This window comes from Vulpes vulpes, chromosome 11, assembly GCF_048418805.1.
Source record: "Vulpes vulpes isolate BD-2025 chromosome 11, VulVul3, whole genome shotgun sequence".
NCBI classification, from domain to species: Eukaryota; Metazoa; Chordata; class Mammalia; order Carnivora; family Canidae; genus Vulpes; species Vulpes vulpes.
The window spans coordinates 28,418,175-28,438,353 of NC_132790.1; the positions used below are offsets into that span (position 1 = coordinate 28,418,175).

The 20,179-nt window shown below is 56.1% G+C and overlaps 2 protein-coding genes across 6 annotated transcripts in view; both read left to right on the plus strand.

The window, feature by feature from the left end:
* CAPN5 (calpain 5) overlaps positions 1-12,159 on the plus strand; it is a 52,350-nt gene extending 40,191 nt beyond the window's left edge. For all 3 annotated transcript variants that reach the window (XM_072725977.1, XM_072725976.1, XM_072725978.1), the window contains exons 5-13: positions 1,078-1,270; positions 2,061-2,254; positions 2,912-2,989; positions 4,574-4,769; positions 5,394-5,516; positions 6,731-6,927; positions 7,848-7,963; positions 8,516-8,652; positions 9,630-12,159. In XM_072725977.1, coding sequence (XP_072582078.1) covers positions 1,078-1,270; positions 2,061-2,254; positions 2,912-2,989; positions 4,574-4,769; positions 5,394-5,516; positions 6,731-6,927; positions 7,848-7,963; positions 8,516-8,652; positions 9,630-9,812 — 1,417 coding nt within the window. In that variant the 3' untranslated portion in view covers positions 9,813-12,159. The remainder of the gene's footprint in view (positions 1-1,077; positions 1,271-2,060; positions 2,255-2,911; positions 2,990-4,573; positions 4,770-5,393; positions 5,517-6,730; positions 6,928-7,847; positions 7,964-8,515; positions 8,653-9,629) is intronic.
* A 1,838-nt stretch (positions 12,160-13,997) lies between these two features.
* The window catches only part of MYO7A (myosin VIIA), an 85,044-nt gene continuing 78,862 nt past the window's right edge, over positions 13,998-20,179 (plus strand). The window contains exons 1-2 of one of the 3 annotated variants that reach the window (XM_072725980.1): positions 13,998-14,442; positions 16,612-16,675. In XM_072725980.1, coding sequence (XP_072582081.1) covers positions 16,658-16,675 — 18 coding nt within the window. In that variant the 5' untranslated portion in view covers positions 13,998-14,442; positions 16,612-16,657. The remainder of the gene's footprint in view (positions 14,443-16,611; positions 16,676-20,179) is intronic. The other 2 variants (XM_072725979.1, XM_026010431.2) reach the window with 2 other exon arrangements.

The following is a 20,179-nucleotide window of genomic DNA, read 5'->3' on the forward strand; positions in this document are numbered from 1 at the left end:
GGGGTGGGAGCAGCAGATGGAGAGGGAGAAGCAGACTCCCCACTGAGCAGGGAGCCTGAGGTGAGACTCGATCCCTGCGATCACTACCTGTGCCAAAGGCAGATGCTCAACCAACTGAGCCACCCAGGTGCCCCTATTTTGTATTTGTTTTTAGTGTCTTTATTTAATTTTAATTTTTAAAAAAGATTTTATTTATTTATTTGAGAGAGAGTGTGTATGTGCACCCGCACAGGTGGAGGGAGGGGCAGATGGAGAGGGAGAAGCATCACTGCCCACTAAGCAGGGAGCCTGAGGTGGGGCTCGATGCCAGGACCCTGGGATCACTACCTGAGCTGAAAGTAGATGCTTAACCAACTGAACCACCCAGGTGCCCTACTTTGTACTTATTTTTTTAAAAGATTTTATTTATTCATGAGAGACACAGAGAGAGAGAGGCAGAGACACAGGCAGAGGGAGAAGCAGGCTCCATGCAGGGCATGATCTCGCAACCCTAAGATCATGAAACCGAGTCAGATGCTCAACCAGCTGAGCCACCCAGGTGCCCCTGCATACATTTCAGACATCACTGGAATCCAACTGTATTGTTTTTTCAAACGTACTGAGTGAACACTAGTGTTTTCTGCCTTAAGCGTTCCTTTACAAGGCTTCATCCAGGGGCTGCCTCACGTCCCAGAGCACAGAGGCAGGATTAGTTTCTAAAGCCAATTCCCTGTTGTTAGACATTTAGGTGATTTCTGGGTTTACATTGTTATAAACAACGTGAATTATTTATAGTTGATATTTCAAAAACTACATGAGCTTTTGACGCTTTTGAGAAGCATTGCTCAATTTCTGGACAGCTAATTTTGAAGACAGGCTGCTAGGTGCTAGGGGCTAAGGGGAATTTGGGTGATTAAATGGTGTGGTTCAGCAGGACAGATGTTGGTGCAGGAGCCAGAGACCTGGGTTCCACTGTTGGCTGTGTGACCTTAGCAGTGTGCTTAACCTCTCTGAGTCCCCAGAATGTCCCCGATAAGGGGAGGGATATAGACTGGCTGGGGAGCATGAGCTGGGAATTCTTTCCACGTTGCTCCTCAGGCTGGCAGGCTGTTACCAGGCACTGGATGGAGGCAACACGGCAGATGCGTTGGTGGACTTCACAGGTGGCGTTTCTGAGCCCATCGACCTGACTGAGGGTGGCTTTGCCCACGATGAGGCCAAGAGGAACCAGCTCTTTGAGCGTGTGTTGAAGGTGCACAGCCGGGGGGGTCTCATCAGCGCCTCCATCAAGGTGAGAGTGCAGAGGCGGCCCTCCCCTTCATCAGCCCTTATTGGTGGGAGCTGGCAGTGGGGTCACAGGCAAAGCCCCCACCCAGAGGGGCTCATAAATCTGCACCTTCAGCCCGATGGGTGCAGCGGAGCAGCTGGGGGGTGCAACCCCTCCCCAGTGTGAGGCAGCACCAGCCATAGGCCCTTCTGCCCTAACTCCAACGGTGTGAAAGGCCTTCTTGTTGGACCAGCATCCCCCTTGTATGGGATCTTGTACTGGGGCAGTGGGGTGTCTGTGCATCGGAGGGTGTGAGACATCACATGCTCAAGGAGACTGGAAGGGGGGAGGGACCCTGGTCCTTCAAGAGGGCCAGCTTACTTCATTGACTGCTGCTGTTTTGGGTGGAGAAGCTGAGGCTCAGTGCAGACACCAGTGGTGTGGTGATGGACTGGCCCCCTGGAAAAATGAAAAGCCCTGATTTGTAGCATTTGATGATGTCTGTGGTGTAAATATTCCCACTGTGTTGATTTCCAGCTAATATATTCACAGTTGCACAGTTGAGCCAGTGCCCCTGAACTCCAGTACACCCCTGGGCCAGCCCCACTTTGGGTCCCTTTCTTGGGGGGTTGCTTTATGAACACTGAGCTCATTCCCCAGGCCTGGCCTCCCTGTGTGGGGCTGCCGTGCCTTCCCTGTCCTCTGGGGGGCGGTGTAGGCACACATTCCCCTCCCGCCGCCCCACCTCGCCGCCGCTGCTCTGGCTGGAGCCTGACCAGGCTCTGCCTCTCTGGGCAACTGTGTCCTCCCGCAGGCGGTGACAGCAGCAGACATGGAGGCCCGCCTTGCGTGTGGCCTGGTGAAGGGCCACGCGTATGCCATCACTGATGTGCGCAAGGTGCGCCTGGGCCACGGCCTGCTGGCCTTCTTCAAGTCGGAGAAGCTGGACATGATCCGCCTGCGCAACCCCTGGGGCGAGCGGGAATGGAACGGGCCCTGGAGTGACACGTGAGGCCTAGGGATGGGGATGTGGGATGGGGACAGACCCCGGGTGGGTGGGGCCCTCGTATGAGAGCTTGGGCAAGGACAAGGGTGGGCTTCCTGGACGAGGTGGCTGGGCCTTGAAGGACTTGGGAGGAGGATGACATTAGGAGACCGACTTTGCAGCCGGCATGTGGGTGGAGGGAAGGGTTGGGGGTGGGTTCTGCAGGGCGGGGACCTGGAGGTGGTGGTAAGCTGATTCCTGCAGGGGACAGAGCGCCCCGCCTGGCGATGAGTAGGGAAGGGAGAGGCCACCAGGGCTGAGAATGGGGGGTCTGCTCTATGTTTGGCTCATGGCCCTGGCGAAGCCAGAACAGCAGCAGAGTTGGGCCCCCAGCAAAGGAGCCCCCTCCCTTGAGGGTCATTCCACCCTTGCCCCCAGCCTGCAGCTTTGCTCTCAGACCTCCGGCCCCTCACATGGTGGCAACCTATGGTTACCTGTGGGAGTGGCAGACAGGCTTTTGGGAGAGGGATTGGGCCTGGCCCTGGTGCCCCCAAGCACACCCACAGTGGGGGAGGCCTGGTGCTGAGCTGTCTCTCATGCCTCCTCTCCTTCCCCAGTGTGGCCTGGTGAGGTCTCTCTTCTTACGTTCCTCCCCTTCCCTCCCCATGCCCACCTTCCAGCTCAGAGGAGTGGCAGAAAGTGAGCAAGAGCGAGCGGGAGAAAATGGGTGTGACCGTGCAGGATGATGGGGAGTTCTGGTGAGTGCGCTCCTGGGCGTCCAGGGCTCTAGCAGGTGCCCCACTATTGACTTGTTCTGTGGCCTTGGACAAGACACGCCATCTTTGTGTACCTCTTTCCTTTTCTGTGAAATGAGTCGGGCAGTTCATCCCCAGTCCTCACTGCCAACCCCAGGGGACCCCGAGCTGCTCTGGCCCCCAGGGTGGGCCCTCAGCGAGTAGCCAGGAGGCCAGCAGGTGAGGAATTGACTGAATGGCAGGGGGCATGCTGGCAGCCAGATTTCTGGGAGCAGGGAGGGGACAGGAGAGGCCTCTCGGGGTCACTGCTCCCTAAGTTGGCCTTGGAGTGCAAAGGAGGCCTTGGTGGGCCAGGATAGAGACCCAGCCCCGGGGGTGAGAGGACACGGGGTTTGAGAAGAGGGAGTTCGGGGAGGTGAGGGGTGATTGGGGGTGTGTGGTTTGGGGGTGGGCTGGGAAGATGGCAGTGGGTATTGCTTAAAGAGCCCAATAATGGAGGATCCCTGGGTGGCTCAGCGTTTGGCACCTGCCTTCAGTCCAGGCATGGTCCTGAGGTCCCAGGATCGAGTCCCACGTCGGGCTCCCTGCGTAGAGCCTGCTTTTCCCTCTGCCTGTGTCTCTGCCTCTCTCTCTCTCTTTCTCTCTCTCTCTCTGTCTATCATGAATAAATAAATTTTAAAAAAAGAGCCCAATAATGATTCCTACATTCGTTTGGCCTACATTTAGTCCTGACTCTGTGCCAAGCAGGACACTTAATTCTGAGACTCAGCTGCTTCCCGGAGGGGCACAGGGTACCCTGTGTGCAGTAGATGCCATGAGGGCCCCAGGCTGGCTCAGAGGTGGGTGGCAGTGGTCCTCCTGCAAGTGTGAGGGTCCCTCCTGCAGGTGTCAGGGGAGCCACTGCGGGAAACCCACCCCTACCTGGGGCCTCCAGTCTGGGATCCTGAGGATGAGATCTGTTTTGCCCACTGTGGCTCAGGGGTCTGTTAAATTAAAACAGAGCACTGGAAAACCATCATCAGTGGAAGGGGCTTCTTCCTAAGGCCCGTCTCATATATGCTCACGCTCAGTGTGTGTATGTGCATGTTCTCATGTATGTGTGCACTTGAAGGGGGGCATGTGTGTCCCCCTCCCCTGCCCAGCTCCCAGAGGTATGCCAGGCAGCACCCCAGCCACCACAGCACATTTACTGAGGGACTCCCACCCCCTGTGGCTTCGGGCCTCACAGCAGCTATGGTCAATAGACGGAAACATGCTTTCTAGACGGTAGAGGGCCGGACACAGTAGTCCTTCACACTATTAATAATGGTAACAGCCAGCCTCTGCCAGCTTCTGTCCACTGGAACTTGTACTACCTGCCTTTATTGCTTTACTGAATTCCTACACTAACTGCGAGATAGGCAGCCGTTGAGAGATTCATTCCCATTGTATAGATCAGGAAACTGAGGCCAGAAGAGATGTGAAACGGCCAAGTGCCACCACGTCCGTACCCACTCCTGTGTGGGTTGGGGTTCAGAGCACACAGGGTGAGTGGGCAGGTGGGCCAGCCGGGGGCCTTGGCCAGCTTAGTCTCCCCATCATGGCCAGGATGACCTTCGAGGACATGTGCCGCTACTTCACCGACATCATCAAGTGCCGTTTGATCAATACATCTTACCTGAGCGTCCATAAGACGTGGGAGGAGGCCCGGCTGCGGGGTGCCTGGACACGGCACGAGGACCCCCAGAAGAACCGCAGTGGAGGCTGCATCAATCACAAGGACACCTTCTTTCAGAATCCACAAGTGAGTGTTTGCAGGGACACCCCCTCTGGCCCTTGCCACTGTCCTGCATGACCTTGGGTACCTCGCTGTTCCTCTGCGGGCCTGTCTGTATAGTGAGGGAGGGGTGGGCATGTTCAGGGGGTCCTGGGTGACCTGCAGATGGTAAAGACAAGGAACTAGGGCTCTGAGGACAAATAGGTGTCTTGTCCAGAGTCACAGGGATGTTGCACAGAGGCTGAGCCAAGGGTTCAAACCCCTTGTTTCCACACGCACAGTGCTGCTCCTTCCAGAGGAGCTTGGCCAGGCTGACCCTCCCTCAGGGCGCACGTCTCCCTGGCAGCCCCCTGGGTCATGACCCAGGCAGCTGTTTCGTTCTCACATTTGGTGTGCCTTCTTTTGGCACCGACTGCATACAGGCTCAGAGCTGAGCATCTGTGATCTCCCCGAGTCCCCCGCCCCTCCTGCAGGGTAGGCTTTGTAGAACCTGTGTCACAGATGAGGGACCGAGGCCCAGAGAGGTGCTGTGACTCACCTGGGTGCACACTGTTGAGCCAGGGCCTGGCTCCAGCCTAGCTTCTGGGAGCCAGCAAGCCTGTCTCCGGCACGGTCTTACTGAGTGTCTCTCTTCCTCGGCCATCCCTGCAGTACATCTTTGATGTCAAGAAGCCAGAAGATGAAGTGCTGATCTGCATCCAGCAGCGGCCGAAACAGTCTACCCGCCGGGATGGCAAGGGTGAAAATCTGGCCATTGGCTTTGACATCTACAAGGTGAGGCCAGCTAGTACCCCTGCTATGGGTGAGGAGAGTGAGGGAGCTGGATTTTAGGCCACCTTGGCCAGGGGAAGAACACTCTAGAACCCTCTGGTCCCTGACCTCATCCCTACCATGTGGCCACAGGGGCTGATGCTGTGGGCATGCTGTAGCGTGAGCCCTGTTTGGAACCAAGCCCGCCCCGCGTGGGATTGGCTGCCTTGGGAGCTCTCTGCTGATTCCTTCCTGTCCTGGACCCACAGGCTGTTTGGTGGAGGGAGGAGGAAGGGGAAGGCTGCCGGTGGCCGGGGCAATGCTCTGGGAGGCCCCTGCTGCGCCTTTCCTCAGGGCTCTGGGTCCCCCTGAGCTGGAGGCCTTGCTGGGCCCTGGGAGGAAGCATCCTGGGTAGAGCCAGGCAGGCTTGCCACTGACTGCTCCCGCTGGCCTGGAACCTGAGTCCCTCGTGTTGTGACACCTGATGTGTGATGACACATAGCATAGCAGGACACTAGGCCCACCAGACGCCAAGAACCTCACAAGATCATGTGGATGCACTAGGCACGTGGTCTGAGTTGAGCCTCTGCATTTGACGTGCTTGGTCATGTAACAGTTTGTGTGTGTCCTTGTGTCAGTTCGTCCATTGGGTGCTGAAGTGTGGTGGCTTTGACACATCATGACCTAAAGAGGTAGGACTATAGTTTATCATGGCACTCGATCCAGGAATTGTCTAGCACATCCTGGCAGCTGATGATGTCATTTCACACACACGTGCTGTGATGTGGGCAGATAGCGATACTCGGTCTGTTGTGAGGCAGAAATTCCGTGGACATTGTTACCAGGGGGATTCCTGTTGTCCTCCTACTCTTAACAGCTTTACTGAGATATAATTCACATACCACACAGTTCACTCATTCAGAGTGTACAGTGATTTTTAGTGTATTTGTAGAGTTGTACGACCATCGCTACAATTTTAGAATAGTTTCGTCAGCCCAGAAAGAAACTTCACACCCTTTAGCTGCCACCACTCAGTCCCATCCTCCTTCTTGCATCGCCCAGCCCCGGGCCTTAAGCAAGTACCCTTCTGCCCCTGTCTCTGCAGATTTGCCTTTTCTGGGCATTGCAGGGAAGTGGATTCTCTCCCTCTTTTCACGGTGGCGCCGGTGCGGGAGCCATGTGCCATGTGGACGGATGGCGGGTGGGCCCGTGTGGACCAGCCTCCCCTCTCCCCGCAGGTGGAGGAGAACCGCCAGTACCGCATGCACAGCCTGCAGCACCGGGCCGCCAGCTCCATCTACATCAACTCACGCAGTGTCTTCCTACGGACGGACCAGCCCGAGGGCCGCTTTGTCATCATCCCCACCACCTTCGAGCCGGGCCACACTGGAGAGTTCCTGCTTCGAGTCTTCACTGATGTACCCTCCAACTGCCAGTGCGTGGGGGTGGGCTCTGGGCCAAGGGTTGCGGGGTGGGGGTGGGGGGACGGTCAAGTTCCATCCCAGGCTGACCCCAGAATTTGCAGCCAAGAGATGTGAAGAGTCTGCCCAAGGCTTGGAGCCCAGACCTCCAGCCACCTTGGGCTGACACTGGCACCCATGGCCTTCCTCCGCTCACTCTCTGTCCCAGCCTCTCTTGGCTACATAAAGGGACAGTGTCTCACACATGCATAGCACTTCATAGTTTACAAAGCTTTTTCACTTATCTTGTTTGCCCCTCCTGAACCCCAAGTGGAGGGCCTGGCCTTTCCATTTTATAGATTAGAATTGGGGAATCAAGGTTGGGGGGGGCAGTTTCCAAGGTCCTGACCCCAGTGGTTGAGTTAGTTGTGCTAGGCACCCTGCCGGAGCCATCCCATCCCTGCTGGGGTGCAGACCCTGTGAGCCCCACACTACACTCCCACCTTGATAGGCAACCCAGATTCAGTGCTCCTTGCACGAATTGCAGACGTGGGAGGCAGCATGTGTGGTGGGCTCAGTGGACCTGAGTCCTGCCCAGCTGAGTCTACCGCTGTCCTGCTTGTGGGGCAAATCCCTTCTCCTGGTGAGCTCAGTGCTTGTAGTCTGTAAAATGCACATGGTAATAGTCATTATCACTCAGGGCTTTAGGGAGGAATTATAAATAATACCTATAACATCACAGCAGGTGTTCAGTAAATTGCTTTTGTCTCCAAGAGGATGGGGCACCCTTGCATAGAGACAGAGCAGCAGGAAGCCCATGGTGGTTTGCCCAGGATGAGCAATGCGTGGACTAAATATTGCTCCCCTCCCCTCCCTCCTTCCTGAATCCCCTCCCCTTCCATCTCCTTGTCCCCTGTCCATCGCCTCACCCCTCTCCTCCCCCGCCCTGTACCAGGGAGCTGCGCCTGGATGAACCCCCTCGCACCTGCTGGAGCTCCTTATGTGGCTACCCCCAACAGGTGACTCAGGTGCAAGTCCAAAGGGCTACTGGTCTCAAGGACTCCTCGACAGGTGAGCCCACATAGGGGAAAGCACCAGGACCCACCTCACCAAGGAGGTGCCCCATGCCCTCTCCTGACTACTCAGCAGCAGTCACCCAGCCTCCAGAGTTCTCCTGCTCTTGCTCACTGAATCCTACCATCCAGCCTGGGCCCAGCCTTGGAAGGAAACTGGGTGCATAGAGAGGAACATGCTCGGCCGCTTGCTCTTGGGCAGCTTCCAGTGTGGTGGGGCAGTCAGACATGGGGTCAGACAGCTGGGAGACCTGGCTTATTGAAGGCTTCCCGGAGGAGGTGGCCTTTCTCCAGGCTGAGGAAGCATTAAGATATGCTGATGAAGTGGAAGAGGGAGAAAAATGCTCGGGGCATGGAGACCAGAGATTGCCAGCATGCCCCCTCCTGTTTCTGGAAGTTAGGAAGTAAGTTAGCCTCTGGTCTCCCTTCTCCTGGATATATGAACTCCAGTCTTCTGCTTTGGGGAGGGAAACTCCCCTCCCAGACATCTGTCTCCTCGGGTTCTGCCCCAGCCCCCACCATCACCCCATTGCCCACTCAATTTCTCTAGGGGCCAACTCTTATGTGATCATTAAGTGCGAGGGTGACAAAGTCCGCTCGGCTGTGTGGAAAGGTACCTCGACGCCCGAGTACAACGTGAAAGGCATCTTCTACCGAAAGAAGCCAGGCCAGCCCATCACAGTCCAGGTGACCCTGTCCATCCTGAGGCACCCCCCCCTACTGCCACTCCCTGCCTGATGCTTCCCCCTCACAGGGACGGGGCCCAGAGCTTTTGTTGGAGACGCAGGAACACTAAGTTCTGGTTCTCACTCTGTCCCTGACATGGTTTGGCCCCTCGAGAATTCTCTTGCCGGCCCTTCCTGGTGCCCCAGAGTCCCCGCTGTGGGGTGGCTGAGTTGAATGAGCTGGCATGATTTTGAGACACAGCAGGGTCATTCTCCTGGCCAGGGACAGTGGTCACCCCTGCCAGCTTTGTCCCAGTGGTTTGGGAGTTATTTCTTAAATCCCTCTGGAGGTAGATCTACCTGGAGAGCTTGTAGCCAGACGCCGTGTGGCAGGGGTGGCTGTTTCCCGAGGGCGGGGTACCAGGAAGCCAGAGTCCTGGGCCTGGGCTTCCTTTCCTTCTCAGGCTAAGGAGGCCAGTGGATGATTCTGGGCTTATTAGCGGAAAGCCCTCTGTCCCCCCACCCAGGCCAGCCCCTCCCTGGTGAGAAACCATCTGTAAAAAGACGCCCCATTCCCCTGGGGAAGCCACTATAGGATTTCCAAGTTTTCCTAACACTGGGTCCCACTGAATCAAATCACAGACCCATAGCTGTTGGGCCTGAAAGGACCCATAGGGGCCGTTGATCCAACCCTTGTAGTGAAGATGGGGAAATCAGGGCAGCAGGTGTATCACTTGTACAGTGTCCCCTAAGGTCACCAGCAGAACTAATAACATGCTTATGTGGAAGGGAGTTTGACAGATGGGAGGAGGCCTGAGGCTCTGGAAGGGGTACGGCCTTGCCCTGGGGTCACCGGGAGGCAGAGGCAGTGCGGGGTTCCTTGTCTCTAGCCAGGCTTGCCCCGCAAGAAGGGGCCGCAAGCCCTGTTGCCAGCACCCCCGCAGACCTATGCTCCTGCTCCTGAAGACAGCCCCTTCACGAGCCTCTGCCTCCTCCCAGGTCTGGAAGCACCGGGTCCTGAAGGATGAATTCCTGGGCCAGGTTCACCTGAAGGCTGACCCGGATGACCTCCAGACCCTGCACACCGTCCACCTCCAGGACCGCAGCGGCCGGCAGCCCAGCGACCTGCCTGGCACCGTGACCGTGTGTGTCTTCAGCAGCACCTCCCTCACGGCTGTCTGACACCTGCCTGGCCGCCTGGCCTCCACAGTGTTACCACCATCTGCATGTCCCCAACCTGGCCAGGGACTAGCCGGGAGCCAGGACGCTGGGGGCCTTTCCCCAGCTTTTCTACTGACTGGCTGTGTGACCTTGCGAGGCCTCTGTCCGTCTCAGGGCCTCAGTGTCCCAAGGACCCCAAGCGTTCCCTTCTCATGGAGGAGCCTTCCTGCCTGAGATTTACGATAGCTCTCCTTGCCCCAGCTGTCACCACTGCTAAGGGACTCTATCCGTTGAAAATGTTTTCCCAAGGCCCTGCTGTCTGCCGATGGGGTGCCAAGATGTCACTTGTTTACACACGATCTGCCACATTCCCCAACCCCACCCTTGCCCCTTGTGCCCCAGGCCTGCCCCTGTGTCCCAGACCTTGTTCTCTCTGTCACCTACACCTGTTGTTCTAGCCACCTTGAAAGGACTCTTGGCTCTTGCTGGGTTCCTGCTTGGGCTGGAGTCAGAAAAATGGGCAGGTGACATATGTTCATTCTCTGATCCTGTCTACTTGCCCATCCATTTATTCAACAGAGATTAGCTAAATGAATAAATGATGCCCAGAAGACCCCCGGTGGCGCCGGGCACCTCCCTGCCACTCTGGGACCAGCGTCTGTCCTGGGCCTCACCTCTGCTCTCAGGCCCTCTCCTAGGTGGATGCCCAGATGCACAGAGGGGCTATGGCTGCCATCTCACCCCAGGCTCTGGTTTCACTCCTAGCCTCTGGGTGAAGGCCCCTAGTGGGATGATGGCAGTGGGGAGGAGGAGGGACATCTTCCTGCCTCTACTACCTTTATGCCAGAGGAGTGTGCCTGGTTTGATGGGCCAGAGGGTGTGGGGGGCCTGAGGACATCTCTGGGCTCTTCCTGGGAGGAGGGCCCCTGGGAATGGTGGTCTTAGGCCCACTGGGCTCAGGCCACTTAGTGGGCTTGGCAGGAGACAGGTAAATCCATCACCTGACTAGAGGCCCCACACCCAGCATTCCCCCCAGAATGTAGCCAAAGAGGTTATGGCCCTCCTCTTGCTACCCAGACCAAAATGTTCCTTTAGTCCTCAGTGTTTTATATTCTTTATGTGTTATCGATTTTAACCAGGGGCTTTTAAAGGAAAACCGAAAGCCCGAACCCCTTTTTCCATCTTAAACTCTAGTTCCTGTGGTCCTCTGATTTTATTTTGATTGCGCTGGGGAGGGAGGGGGAGGGCTGAGGAGAAATCCTGCCTTCTCAGAGGAGGCCCACAGGTGGCTGAAGAAGAGGATGTCTTCTATTTGGATGTATCACCTGCCAGCACCACCCGTGCTCTTGGCGGGTGTTGGCACCATGACCTGCTTGGGTCTCTGCTCTGCTTTCTCTGGCTCCAGACCAGGCGACATAAATGAAAAGCCCAGCTGGTTTGAGAGCAGGAATTCCGGTGGCCTTGCTGGGAATTCCTTTTGGGTACCTGAATGTCTAGCTCCACATCTGGCTGTTCGGTGCAGTGTCCCGGCGGGAGATGCTGGACTCTTAACTTGCCCTCCCCACTTCGTGGCTGGCTCTGTTCTGTGTCCTGGCCTCTGGCTCCGTGAGGAGCTGGGACTGGACCAAGGAGGACAAGAGGACTCCTCCAAAAGCTGGGACTTCCCTCCAGAACCTGGGCCTGGGGCTGGCACGTGACCACGTGACCAGGAGCAAGTCACTGAAACCTCCTGTGCCTCAATTTCCCTTCTGCAATGTGGGGCCAATGGTTCTTGTTTATCAGCGCTCTTACTAAGAAGTGCCAAATAAGGGCCAAACCACACCCTCTTTGTATCTCCGTATGCGTGCACACTACACACGTTCACGTCATCACTCCTCAGTGTCTTTTCCAAGTGGAGACTCCTGATGGGTGGAGAGGTGTGGGCCCCTGGGGCCGACAGGTCCTGGCTCAGCCATGCCCACCTGGGCTAGGGGCAAACCAGGACCAACTGGTGGGCCCGGGCTTCAGTCTGGGGATTGGGCATTGCCTCCCCTCCCCCCAAAAAGGGGTTTGGCAGCCCTGCCCTTGCTTGCTGCCCTTCTGAGTGGGCCAGGCTGGCTCCTGGCTGTGCAAAGATCCCTGGTCCCTGGGCAGGTGAGGATGGAGTTCTTCCAGAATGGGACTAGAGGGTGGGGTGGGGAGAGCAATTGCTCTGCTCACCTGATGCACCCTTTAGCTCAAGGGGGCCTCAGAGTCCCCATTTGCAGCTGAGCAGGGCTTCCGGTCCATACCACTCAGATGTGGACTCCACTCCCCTCAGGGCCTCTTGTGGGGTCAGGACTGGAGACCTGCTATGTTCTCAGAATAAACATTACCACAATCCCAGAAAGCCTTTCTGGTATTTGTCTGTCCCTCTGGGGGTAAGGGACAATGGAGTCCCAGGCTTAGGTGACTGTCCTCTGGTCAAGAGGCATGTGAGGGAGGGCTTGGGAATTCCAGCTGAGGCTGGGCCCTGCTCCCCACCTGGTGCATCTGTGGGCAGAGGTCATGGGGACCATTCCATCATTCCTTCAGCTGGCCTTGTCCCAAGCCCCGTCTCAGGCACTGGGGGTGCAGGGAGCCAGCCACAGTCACATCTGTGGGGCAGCCCACAAATGGGTTGGAGAGGAGGCAGGGAGGCCAGTGGAAACACTGATCCTAACAAACACCATGCAGGGAGTGGCTGGAAAGCCAGTGTGGGTTCTGGGGGCTTCCAGCCTGCCTGGGAGGGAAGGTCCAGTCCACGCCCTTGGTACAGGTGGGCAGTGGAGGGAGGGAGGCAGCCCAGGAAGAGGAGCTGGGTTTGTGGGGAGGCCAGAGTGGAGGGTGTTGGGAGGAAGATGCTGGCAGCTCCAGTCAGGAAGCTGGGGAGAAAGGGTGCAGAGATTTTGGAGGTAGAGTGGACAGACTTCAGTGATGACTGGGTCGGGGTGAGGGATGAGGGAGAAGGGAAAATGAATGAAGGCCAATTTGTAGGTTTCTCCATAGGACCATGAGCAAAGGATGTTCTGAATTGCTGAGCTGTGCTTAGCATAGTACATGACTGGATGCTGAGTAAATTGTTGCTATCGCGGCATCCAGAGGTCACTGAGGACCTCTCCACTCCCTACCACTCTAGGGCCATCCTCACAAACCAGGCCCGCATTCCACCTCTGTGTTCCTCTTGGGGTCTCAGTTTTCCAGTCGATGCAGGCCGCCACCAGCCTGGGAGGCTCAGCAAGGGAGGTGATTGGAAGAGTGGTAGGTAGCCAGCCAAGTGTCGGTGGCAGGCACTAGCCCTGAAGGGAGGATGGTGCCCCGGAGCAGCCCCTGGGGGGCTCAGGAAGGTCGAGTCAGAGTCAGGGCACTGTTGCTTCCACCTGCTGCTCCAGGCAGAGGCTGGAGGCTCAGCCTTGCTACTGTGGGGGCTCTGGAGGGCAGCTGTGCTGGTGCCCAGCAGGTGGCACATTTGAGCCTCTTACCCCATTCTTTGGTTGGGGGCGTGGGGCGGGGGGAGGAGAGCGGCTAACCTCTTCCCTGCAGACCCACCTCAGTTCAGAGGCTGGGGATCCAAGTACTCCCCTCTGCTCAGGCCAAAGTTCCCCTAGCGAGGCTTGCACTGATGGGGCAGCTGCTGGGTGGCAGGAGGCAAAGGGTGGTGACAAGAGGTCTCAGCAAGGAGTCTGCAACATTACTGTCTTTGCCAAGGCCAAGGACGCTTGGTGTACTCCTCCTGTTTACGCCCCACCCCACACTTTTAAATCACACCATTTCACTTCAATTCATATGTTTTCCTGGTACAGGCAGGGTTGCTCCAAATCAGTTGGTTTGGGAAAGTTTCCTGGATGATTATGGACAACACCTGTGACCCCCTCCCCCACCCCTGCCCTGGGCAACCCGCAACCAGAACAGTGTTGATAGTGAAGAGCTTCAGAGGCACGTCCGAGGGGAGTTCTTAGGAAGTGGGTCTGGGGAGAGAGGGTGAGCACGTGGGGCTCGCTACCCCCGCCCGGCCCTGCCCTGCCAGGTCGTCTCCTCTCAGGAGTGCCAAGCAGGCATTTACAGAGAACATGGTCTTGGTGGATGGCAGACAGATGCCGAGACTCAGCAAATCTGTGACCGGGTCAGGATCAGGAGGTTCCCCGCCCACGTGCTGGGAGCAGGTGGCCTTACTACATGTAATAGGCAGCGGAAGCTGGGGGAGGCGGTGTCCAGTCCTGCTGCTCAGCAGCACAGCCCAGGGCCCCCAGGGCCCCTGCCTCCACTGCGGGCCCACGCCGCACGCACAGGGCCCTGAGCAGCACAGCCGGCCTCCGGCGCTGATGTCACCGCACCCGGACCTTGGAGGCCCCTCTGACTCCGCCTCCTGAGGGAAGGCTCTGGAGTGGGGAGTGAGCGGGGAGGGCAGCGGTGCGGCTGGACAGCTGCCCTGGCCGGGAAAGAGAGGGAGAGGCGGAGAGGGAGACAGTCACACAGGGAAGAAGTGACATCCAAAGAGAGCCCCAGACTGCCGAGCCCGGGAGTGAGACAGAGGAAGAGGGGACGTGTGTCTGCAGACTGTCCCAGACGTGTGACCCCAGCTCTTGAGCCCTTCGTGCAGGTGGCAGCTGCATCCAGTCTGGTGGGCAGCTGAGCGTGGGGAACTGGGACCCCGGTAAGCACGGGCTGCCCGCTCTCCTGGGCTCTCTGGGAGAAGGGCTGTGGGACGTCTGGGGGTATCAGGGGCTTGGGCCACCCGGGAGCCATGTGCTCCTGGTCAGGGGCTCAGCCACTGAATGAAATTGTCCTGAGCCTGGGCAGATGGAGCCTTGTCGCCTGGACAAGAGAAGAGTCAAGGGGCATGGCGTCCATTGAATGGTCTCTGACCAGGCCTGGGGCAGGGGCGCAAACGTGCTGGGCTGGCAACCAGGGGGAGAGAGAGAGAGAGAGAGAGAGAGAGAGAGAGAGAGAGAGAGAGATTCTTTTGGCCTCTGACACTCTTCCTTGATCTCTCTCTCTCTCTCTCTCTCTCTCTCTCTTTCCTTCTCTTTGGATAAGTGACTTCCTTCCTCTGTGCCTCAAATTTTCCATCTGTGAAATGGGAATAGGAAGCCCCCACCCCAACCCAGGGTTGTTGTGGGGACCAGGTAAAGTCAGGCATGGGCATAGACATGCAAACACATTTTTGCTTTCCCTATTGTCAATTTGAAAAGCAATGGACTTAACAGAGACTAGTTCTCATTTTGAGGAAAAAGTTTATCTTTTTTTTTTTAATTTATGATAGTCACAGAGAGAGAGACAGAGACAGAGACACAGGCAGAGGGAGAAGCAGGCTCCATGCACCGAGAGCCTGATGTGGGATTCGATCCCGGGTCTCCAGGATCGCGCCCTGGGCTAAAGGCAGGCGCCAAACCGCTGCGCCACCCAGGGATCCCTTGTAGCTTTTTTCTTACAAGAAAAAAAAAAAAAAGCTTACAAGAAAAATTTAATGTGGCCATTAAATTCCATGCTTTTACCACCCCATCCACCCTCCAGGGCCTTGAAAGCCCTGGCTCTGTGCGGCCTCTGAGGCTCATGCTGGTGCAGGAGGGCAGCACCACCAGCGCTGGTGACTTGCCTTCCCGGCCGGCCAGTCTGGCACAGTCTCCAGAAGAACTGCACGCCTGCTGCGTTCCAGAGCTCCGGGGCAGGGGTCAGGGCTCAGGTGTCAGGCAGCGTCCTGGACAGAGGATCAAATGCCCCGGCGCCTCTGAATGGGCCTTGTGAAAAATTGATGCTCACCCTGGGGGGCAGGTTAGGGGGCATGGGGGCCTCCCACTGGGGCCTGTGGGCTATGGCTACCTTGGATCACTTCGCTCGATTCCCACAGTTCCTTCCTGAGCAATCTCTGGGCCTGGCCCTGTACCGTGTGAGGTAGTGGCTCAGCCCCACCTCCTTGCTCTGGATTAACTCCCCAACTTTGGGTGGGGGGCAGACATGGGGACAGACCCCGACCTGACAACATAATGCATATAGTCAGGGATGGATAGACAGAAACATCAGGACTCTTGGCAGCCTAGGGGTGGTCAGGGAGGGCTTCCTGGAGAAGGCACTGTCTGAACTGAGCCATAAAGTAGAGGTGGGAATTTGCTAGTCAGCATTCCAGGTGGAAGAGTCAATGTATGCAAATGCCAGGAGGTATGAAAAGAGGTGGCATGTTTCAGGAGTCATGAGTGCTGAGGATGGTGTATGTGCAGGGAGAGGTGAGGAAGGAACCCAGAAAGCAGTGGGAGAAAAGACTAAGACATTAGCAGGAGCCACAAGGTACTGGGCCTTCAAAGCCAGCCTGAAAGCAGAGGGTGCTCTGTGGAAGGGTTTGAGGCAGGGCATGCCATGAGCAGGTCCTGCTCAGCCTGTGCCCCCTCCTCTTGGGCCTGGCACCCTAACTCCTGGGGCAGACCTGAGCAGGTGGGGGGTGGGGGAGGCCAGAAATCAGGTCCCGATCCTGAACCTGTCTTGCTCTGCTTTGCGACTTTGGCAAGCCTTGGTCCATCTCTGGGTCCCTTTGCCCATATGTCCAGGCGAGGAGGCTGGACTTGCTACTTCCTAGGAGCCTTTTAGAAATCTCTGAATGACCGTAACCAGGAGAAGAGCTCAGCTGCTCTGGGCAGTAGAGCTGGTGATGGTGGCTGAGGCTCAGGTCACGCAGGCTGGGCTGTGGCCAGAGGGAGAGCGGCCAGGGAGGGAGGGTTCCCCAGAGGGAGGAGTGGCTGAGACTTTGGGAAGAGCCCAGGTGACTCCAGCCAGGCTCATGGCTGCCAGGGTGGGCCTGCCCAGAGGCTTCACATGGTCTCTCCCCCTGCAGAACCACATCTGGCCAGGCGGGAAGCAAGAGCATCTGACGAGGAACAATGGTAATTCTTCAACAGGTGAGTGCTCTCTGCACCCCACTAGCCTTCATCTTTCTATGCCAGGAAGAACTCTGTTGGGTGGCTCATCCTGCCCCATCTCACATTCATCTGGTTAAATCACAGGACACCTGCCCCAGAACTTTTTTTTTTTAATATTTTATTTTATTTATTCATGACAGACAGAGAGAGGGGCAGAGACACAGGCAGAGGGAGAAGCAGGCTCCATGCAGGGAGCCCGACGTGGGACTCAATCCTGGGTCTCCAGGATCATACCCCAGGCTGAAGGCAGCACTAAACCGCTGGGCCATTGGGGCTGCCCGGCCCCAGTACTTTTAGAAATCACCTATTTATGCTTAAAGCTTGCTGTGAAAATTTCCCTGTCTCTCTCAGGCCCAGTCTAGAACTGCACCCCTCTGATGTGTCTCCTGGGGCCTTCCTTTCTCACTGCACTCATCCCACTAGGTAGAAATTATTTATTTACATACATCTCTGAATCCTCAGGCATTCCACAAAGTAGAACACGTGCAAGGCCCCAACGTGGGGCAGCCTTTGGGGACAGGGAATAGGAAGTTGGTCAGTCTAATGAAGCCAGACCAGGACAGGCTTTGAGCCTGGCATGGGAGCAGTGAGTGGCGGATGACCTGGTTGGAGCTGTAGCCTCCTGGGGTAGTATGGGAAAGAAGCAGAGGTACTGGCCCCGGCTGAGTCCTCTAGCTGCCCCCTTCCTTCTTGGGGCCACCATGGCCCCTGACCCTCAGCCCTTCCCCGTGATCAGCCTGAGGCTCTAATGAGCTCCTGGTCTCCAGAGCCAGGAATGTGGGCCCAAAGCCAGGTCAGCTTGGCACCAAGCCCTAGGGCTGGTGGGGGTGTGTGCTGTGGGGACCTTGCCAGCAGCTTCATAGCCTCCAGACCCATCAGAGGCCAGTGGGCAGCCTTGTTCTGCAGCTGTGTGTGTGTGAGAGCCAGAGAGAGACAGAGACAGAGAGACAGAGAGGAGGCAGGCTTCAGGCAGGGCAGGATCAGAATAGACAGTCTTCTATCCGAGAGTGAGGAGACCTTCGGCCTGACACCTTGTTCAAAGCGCCGCCAGAGGCAGCTGAGCCGAGGGAAGGAAAGTCGCTGTCCTGGAGCATCTGCTGTGTGGGGGGGCTTCGGCTGCAGGCAGGGCTGGGTGGGTGGGGGCATTCATGGCCCCCAGAGGGGCAGCCTGGGCCACCCATAGCCCCCATGGGGTTTCCCCACAGGAAGCTATGAGGCCTCCCTTGCCCTCTCTGAACCGGCCCTCCTCACCCTGTGGGTAAACGCAGGCTCTGCCCACCCCTCACACAGCAAGGACACTTCTGTTACTGCTTTGCTCCTGGGAAAGGCCCCAGCTGGGGGTGGGGGGTGGCAGCCAGCCAGCTAGGCAGCTCTAAGACAGAGCCCGCACCCCTGGGCTCCGGCTGGGCTTCATTTTTGATGAGTGGGCAGATGTGGGCATGTTCTTCAGCCTTCCTGAGCCTCTGTTTCCTCACCTGTAAGATGAGGGGGGAAATCCCTCTTTCCTGGGTTGTTGTGAAGATAAAATGCCATGAGGGTCAGTCTAGGTGCTGCTGCTTTCTCCTGCCCCTCGAGCCCGCCTCTCCGTCCTGCCCTGAAAGACCCCGGTTCTCCCGCACATCCTGCCCTGGGCACTTGGCTTCCCATTTTCCTGGCAGCCTGCTCCTCAGGCCTTGAGGTGGCCGCTCTTCCCCTGGGGAGCCTTCCCTGCTCTGCCCACGGCAGAGTCGGAGCACATTCCATCTTTGTCCTCAGTTTACCTGAGGCCCCCGGGTGAGCCTGGAAGTGGGGGACAGGCCTCTCCTGCTCCCCACGGTCTCGTCAGCCCCGGCACCCGGTCCACTCAGATGAGGCTCTGTGCTAAAGAAGGAATGACTGTTCTTACACCCTCACTCGGTCTAAGGGGCGAGGCAGACGTTGGCGGCCCCCTCAAAGGAATACTTGAGAATGCAATGTCCTAACGCAGATTCGACTCGGAGTCTGATGGAAGACCCAGCTCGGTAATGGTTAGCTGCTGTGACAACTACTACCCGCACGATCACATTGCTGGTGTTCCTGTGTATGAGCACTCTTCTTTTCTCTCTCTCTCACCTTATTTGGTGTGAAAATCTCAGGAGTTCTCAAAGGACGTGATGGATCTTTCCCCATGTGGAAAAGATTAGTGGCAGACTTTACTCAGGGTCGTTTAGACCTAAGCTAGAGCAGGTGGAGACAGGGAAGGGAACCATGATGGTGAGGGGGCAGCAGGTGGTGGCAGGGGTGTGTGGCGTCTCAGATGCTGAGAGGGGGCCGGAGGGGGAGTCTCTGCCCTGCCTGGGGTGGCTGGTGCCAGGGACGGTGCCGAGGCTGTTGTGGTAGATGAGGGATTGAGGTCTTCAGAGGAGGGGCTGGCCCTAGTTACAAGGCCAGCTGGTGCTTGCAAAAACCCAGAGATCTGGGGTGCACATGACCCTCTTTAAGGATGTCAGAGAGGGCTGCTGTGTTTCAGTAGACTATGATTTCCGGCTCTGTGGTGGATCCAGGGTAGGGACTGAATGTACTTAGCTCAGATTCAGGAGCACAGGGAGGTCTGAAGATAAATTTGTGGGCTGTTGATAACAGTTGAATTGATCCTTTAATTAAAATGTCCTCTTTTGTCTCTTATAACAATGTTATAATGATTTCAAGTCTACTTTGTCTGATACTCTAGCCACCCCAGCTCTTTTTTTGGTTACTATTTGCATGGAATATATATTTTTTTTATCTTTTTACTTTCAATCTATCTGTGTCTTTGAATCTAAAGTGAGTCTCCTGTAGATGGCATATATTTGGATCCTGTTTTTTGTTTTTTGTTTTTAAACCTATTTGGCCAACCACTACCTTTTAATTGAAGAGCTTAATTCATTTCCATGTAAAGACTTCTGCCATTTTGCTATGTTTTTCTATATGTGTTTCCACTTCCTCTGCTGAATTCCTCCATTACTGCCTTCTTTTATGTTTGATTGATTTTTCCCTCCAATGTACTTTTTTGATTCCTTTATAATTTCCATATATATATACATATATATATGTATACACACACACACACACACACACACACAAACACACTAGTGGTTACCCTGGATTATAATTAATATCTTAAATTTATAACCATCTAGTAGGATTTAATATCAACTTAATTTTGATGATACATTAAAAAAATGCTGCTTCTGTACAGCTCTGTCTCCCTTTTATATTGTGCTTGTCAGAAATCACATCTTTATACACAGTGTGCCCATTAACACAGATTCTTAATTATTGTTTTATGCATTTGCATTTTATTTTAAGATTTTATTATTTGAGAGAGAGAGAGAGAGAGCAAGCATGAGCAGAGGGGAGGGAGTGGGAGAAGCAGGCTCCCTGCTGAGCAGGAAGCGTGATCTGGAGCTTGATCCCTGGACCCTGAGATCACAACTTGAGGTGAAGGCAGGAGCTTCACTGACTGAGCCACCCAGGTGCCCCTGC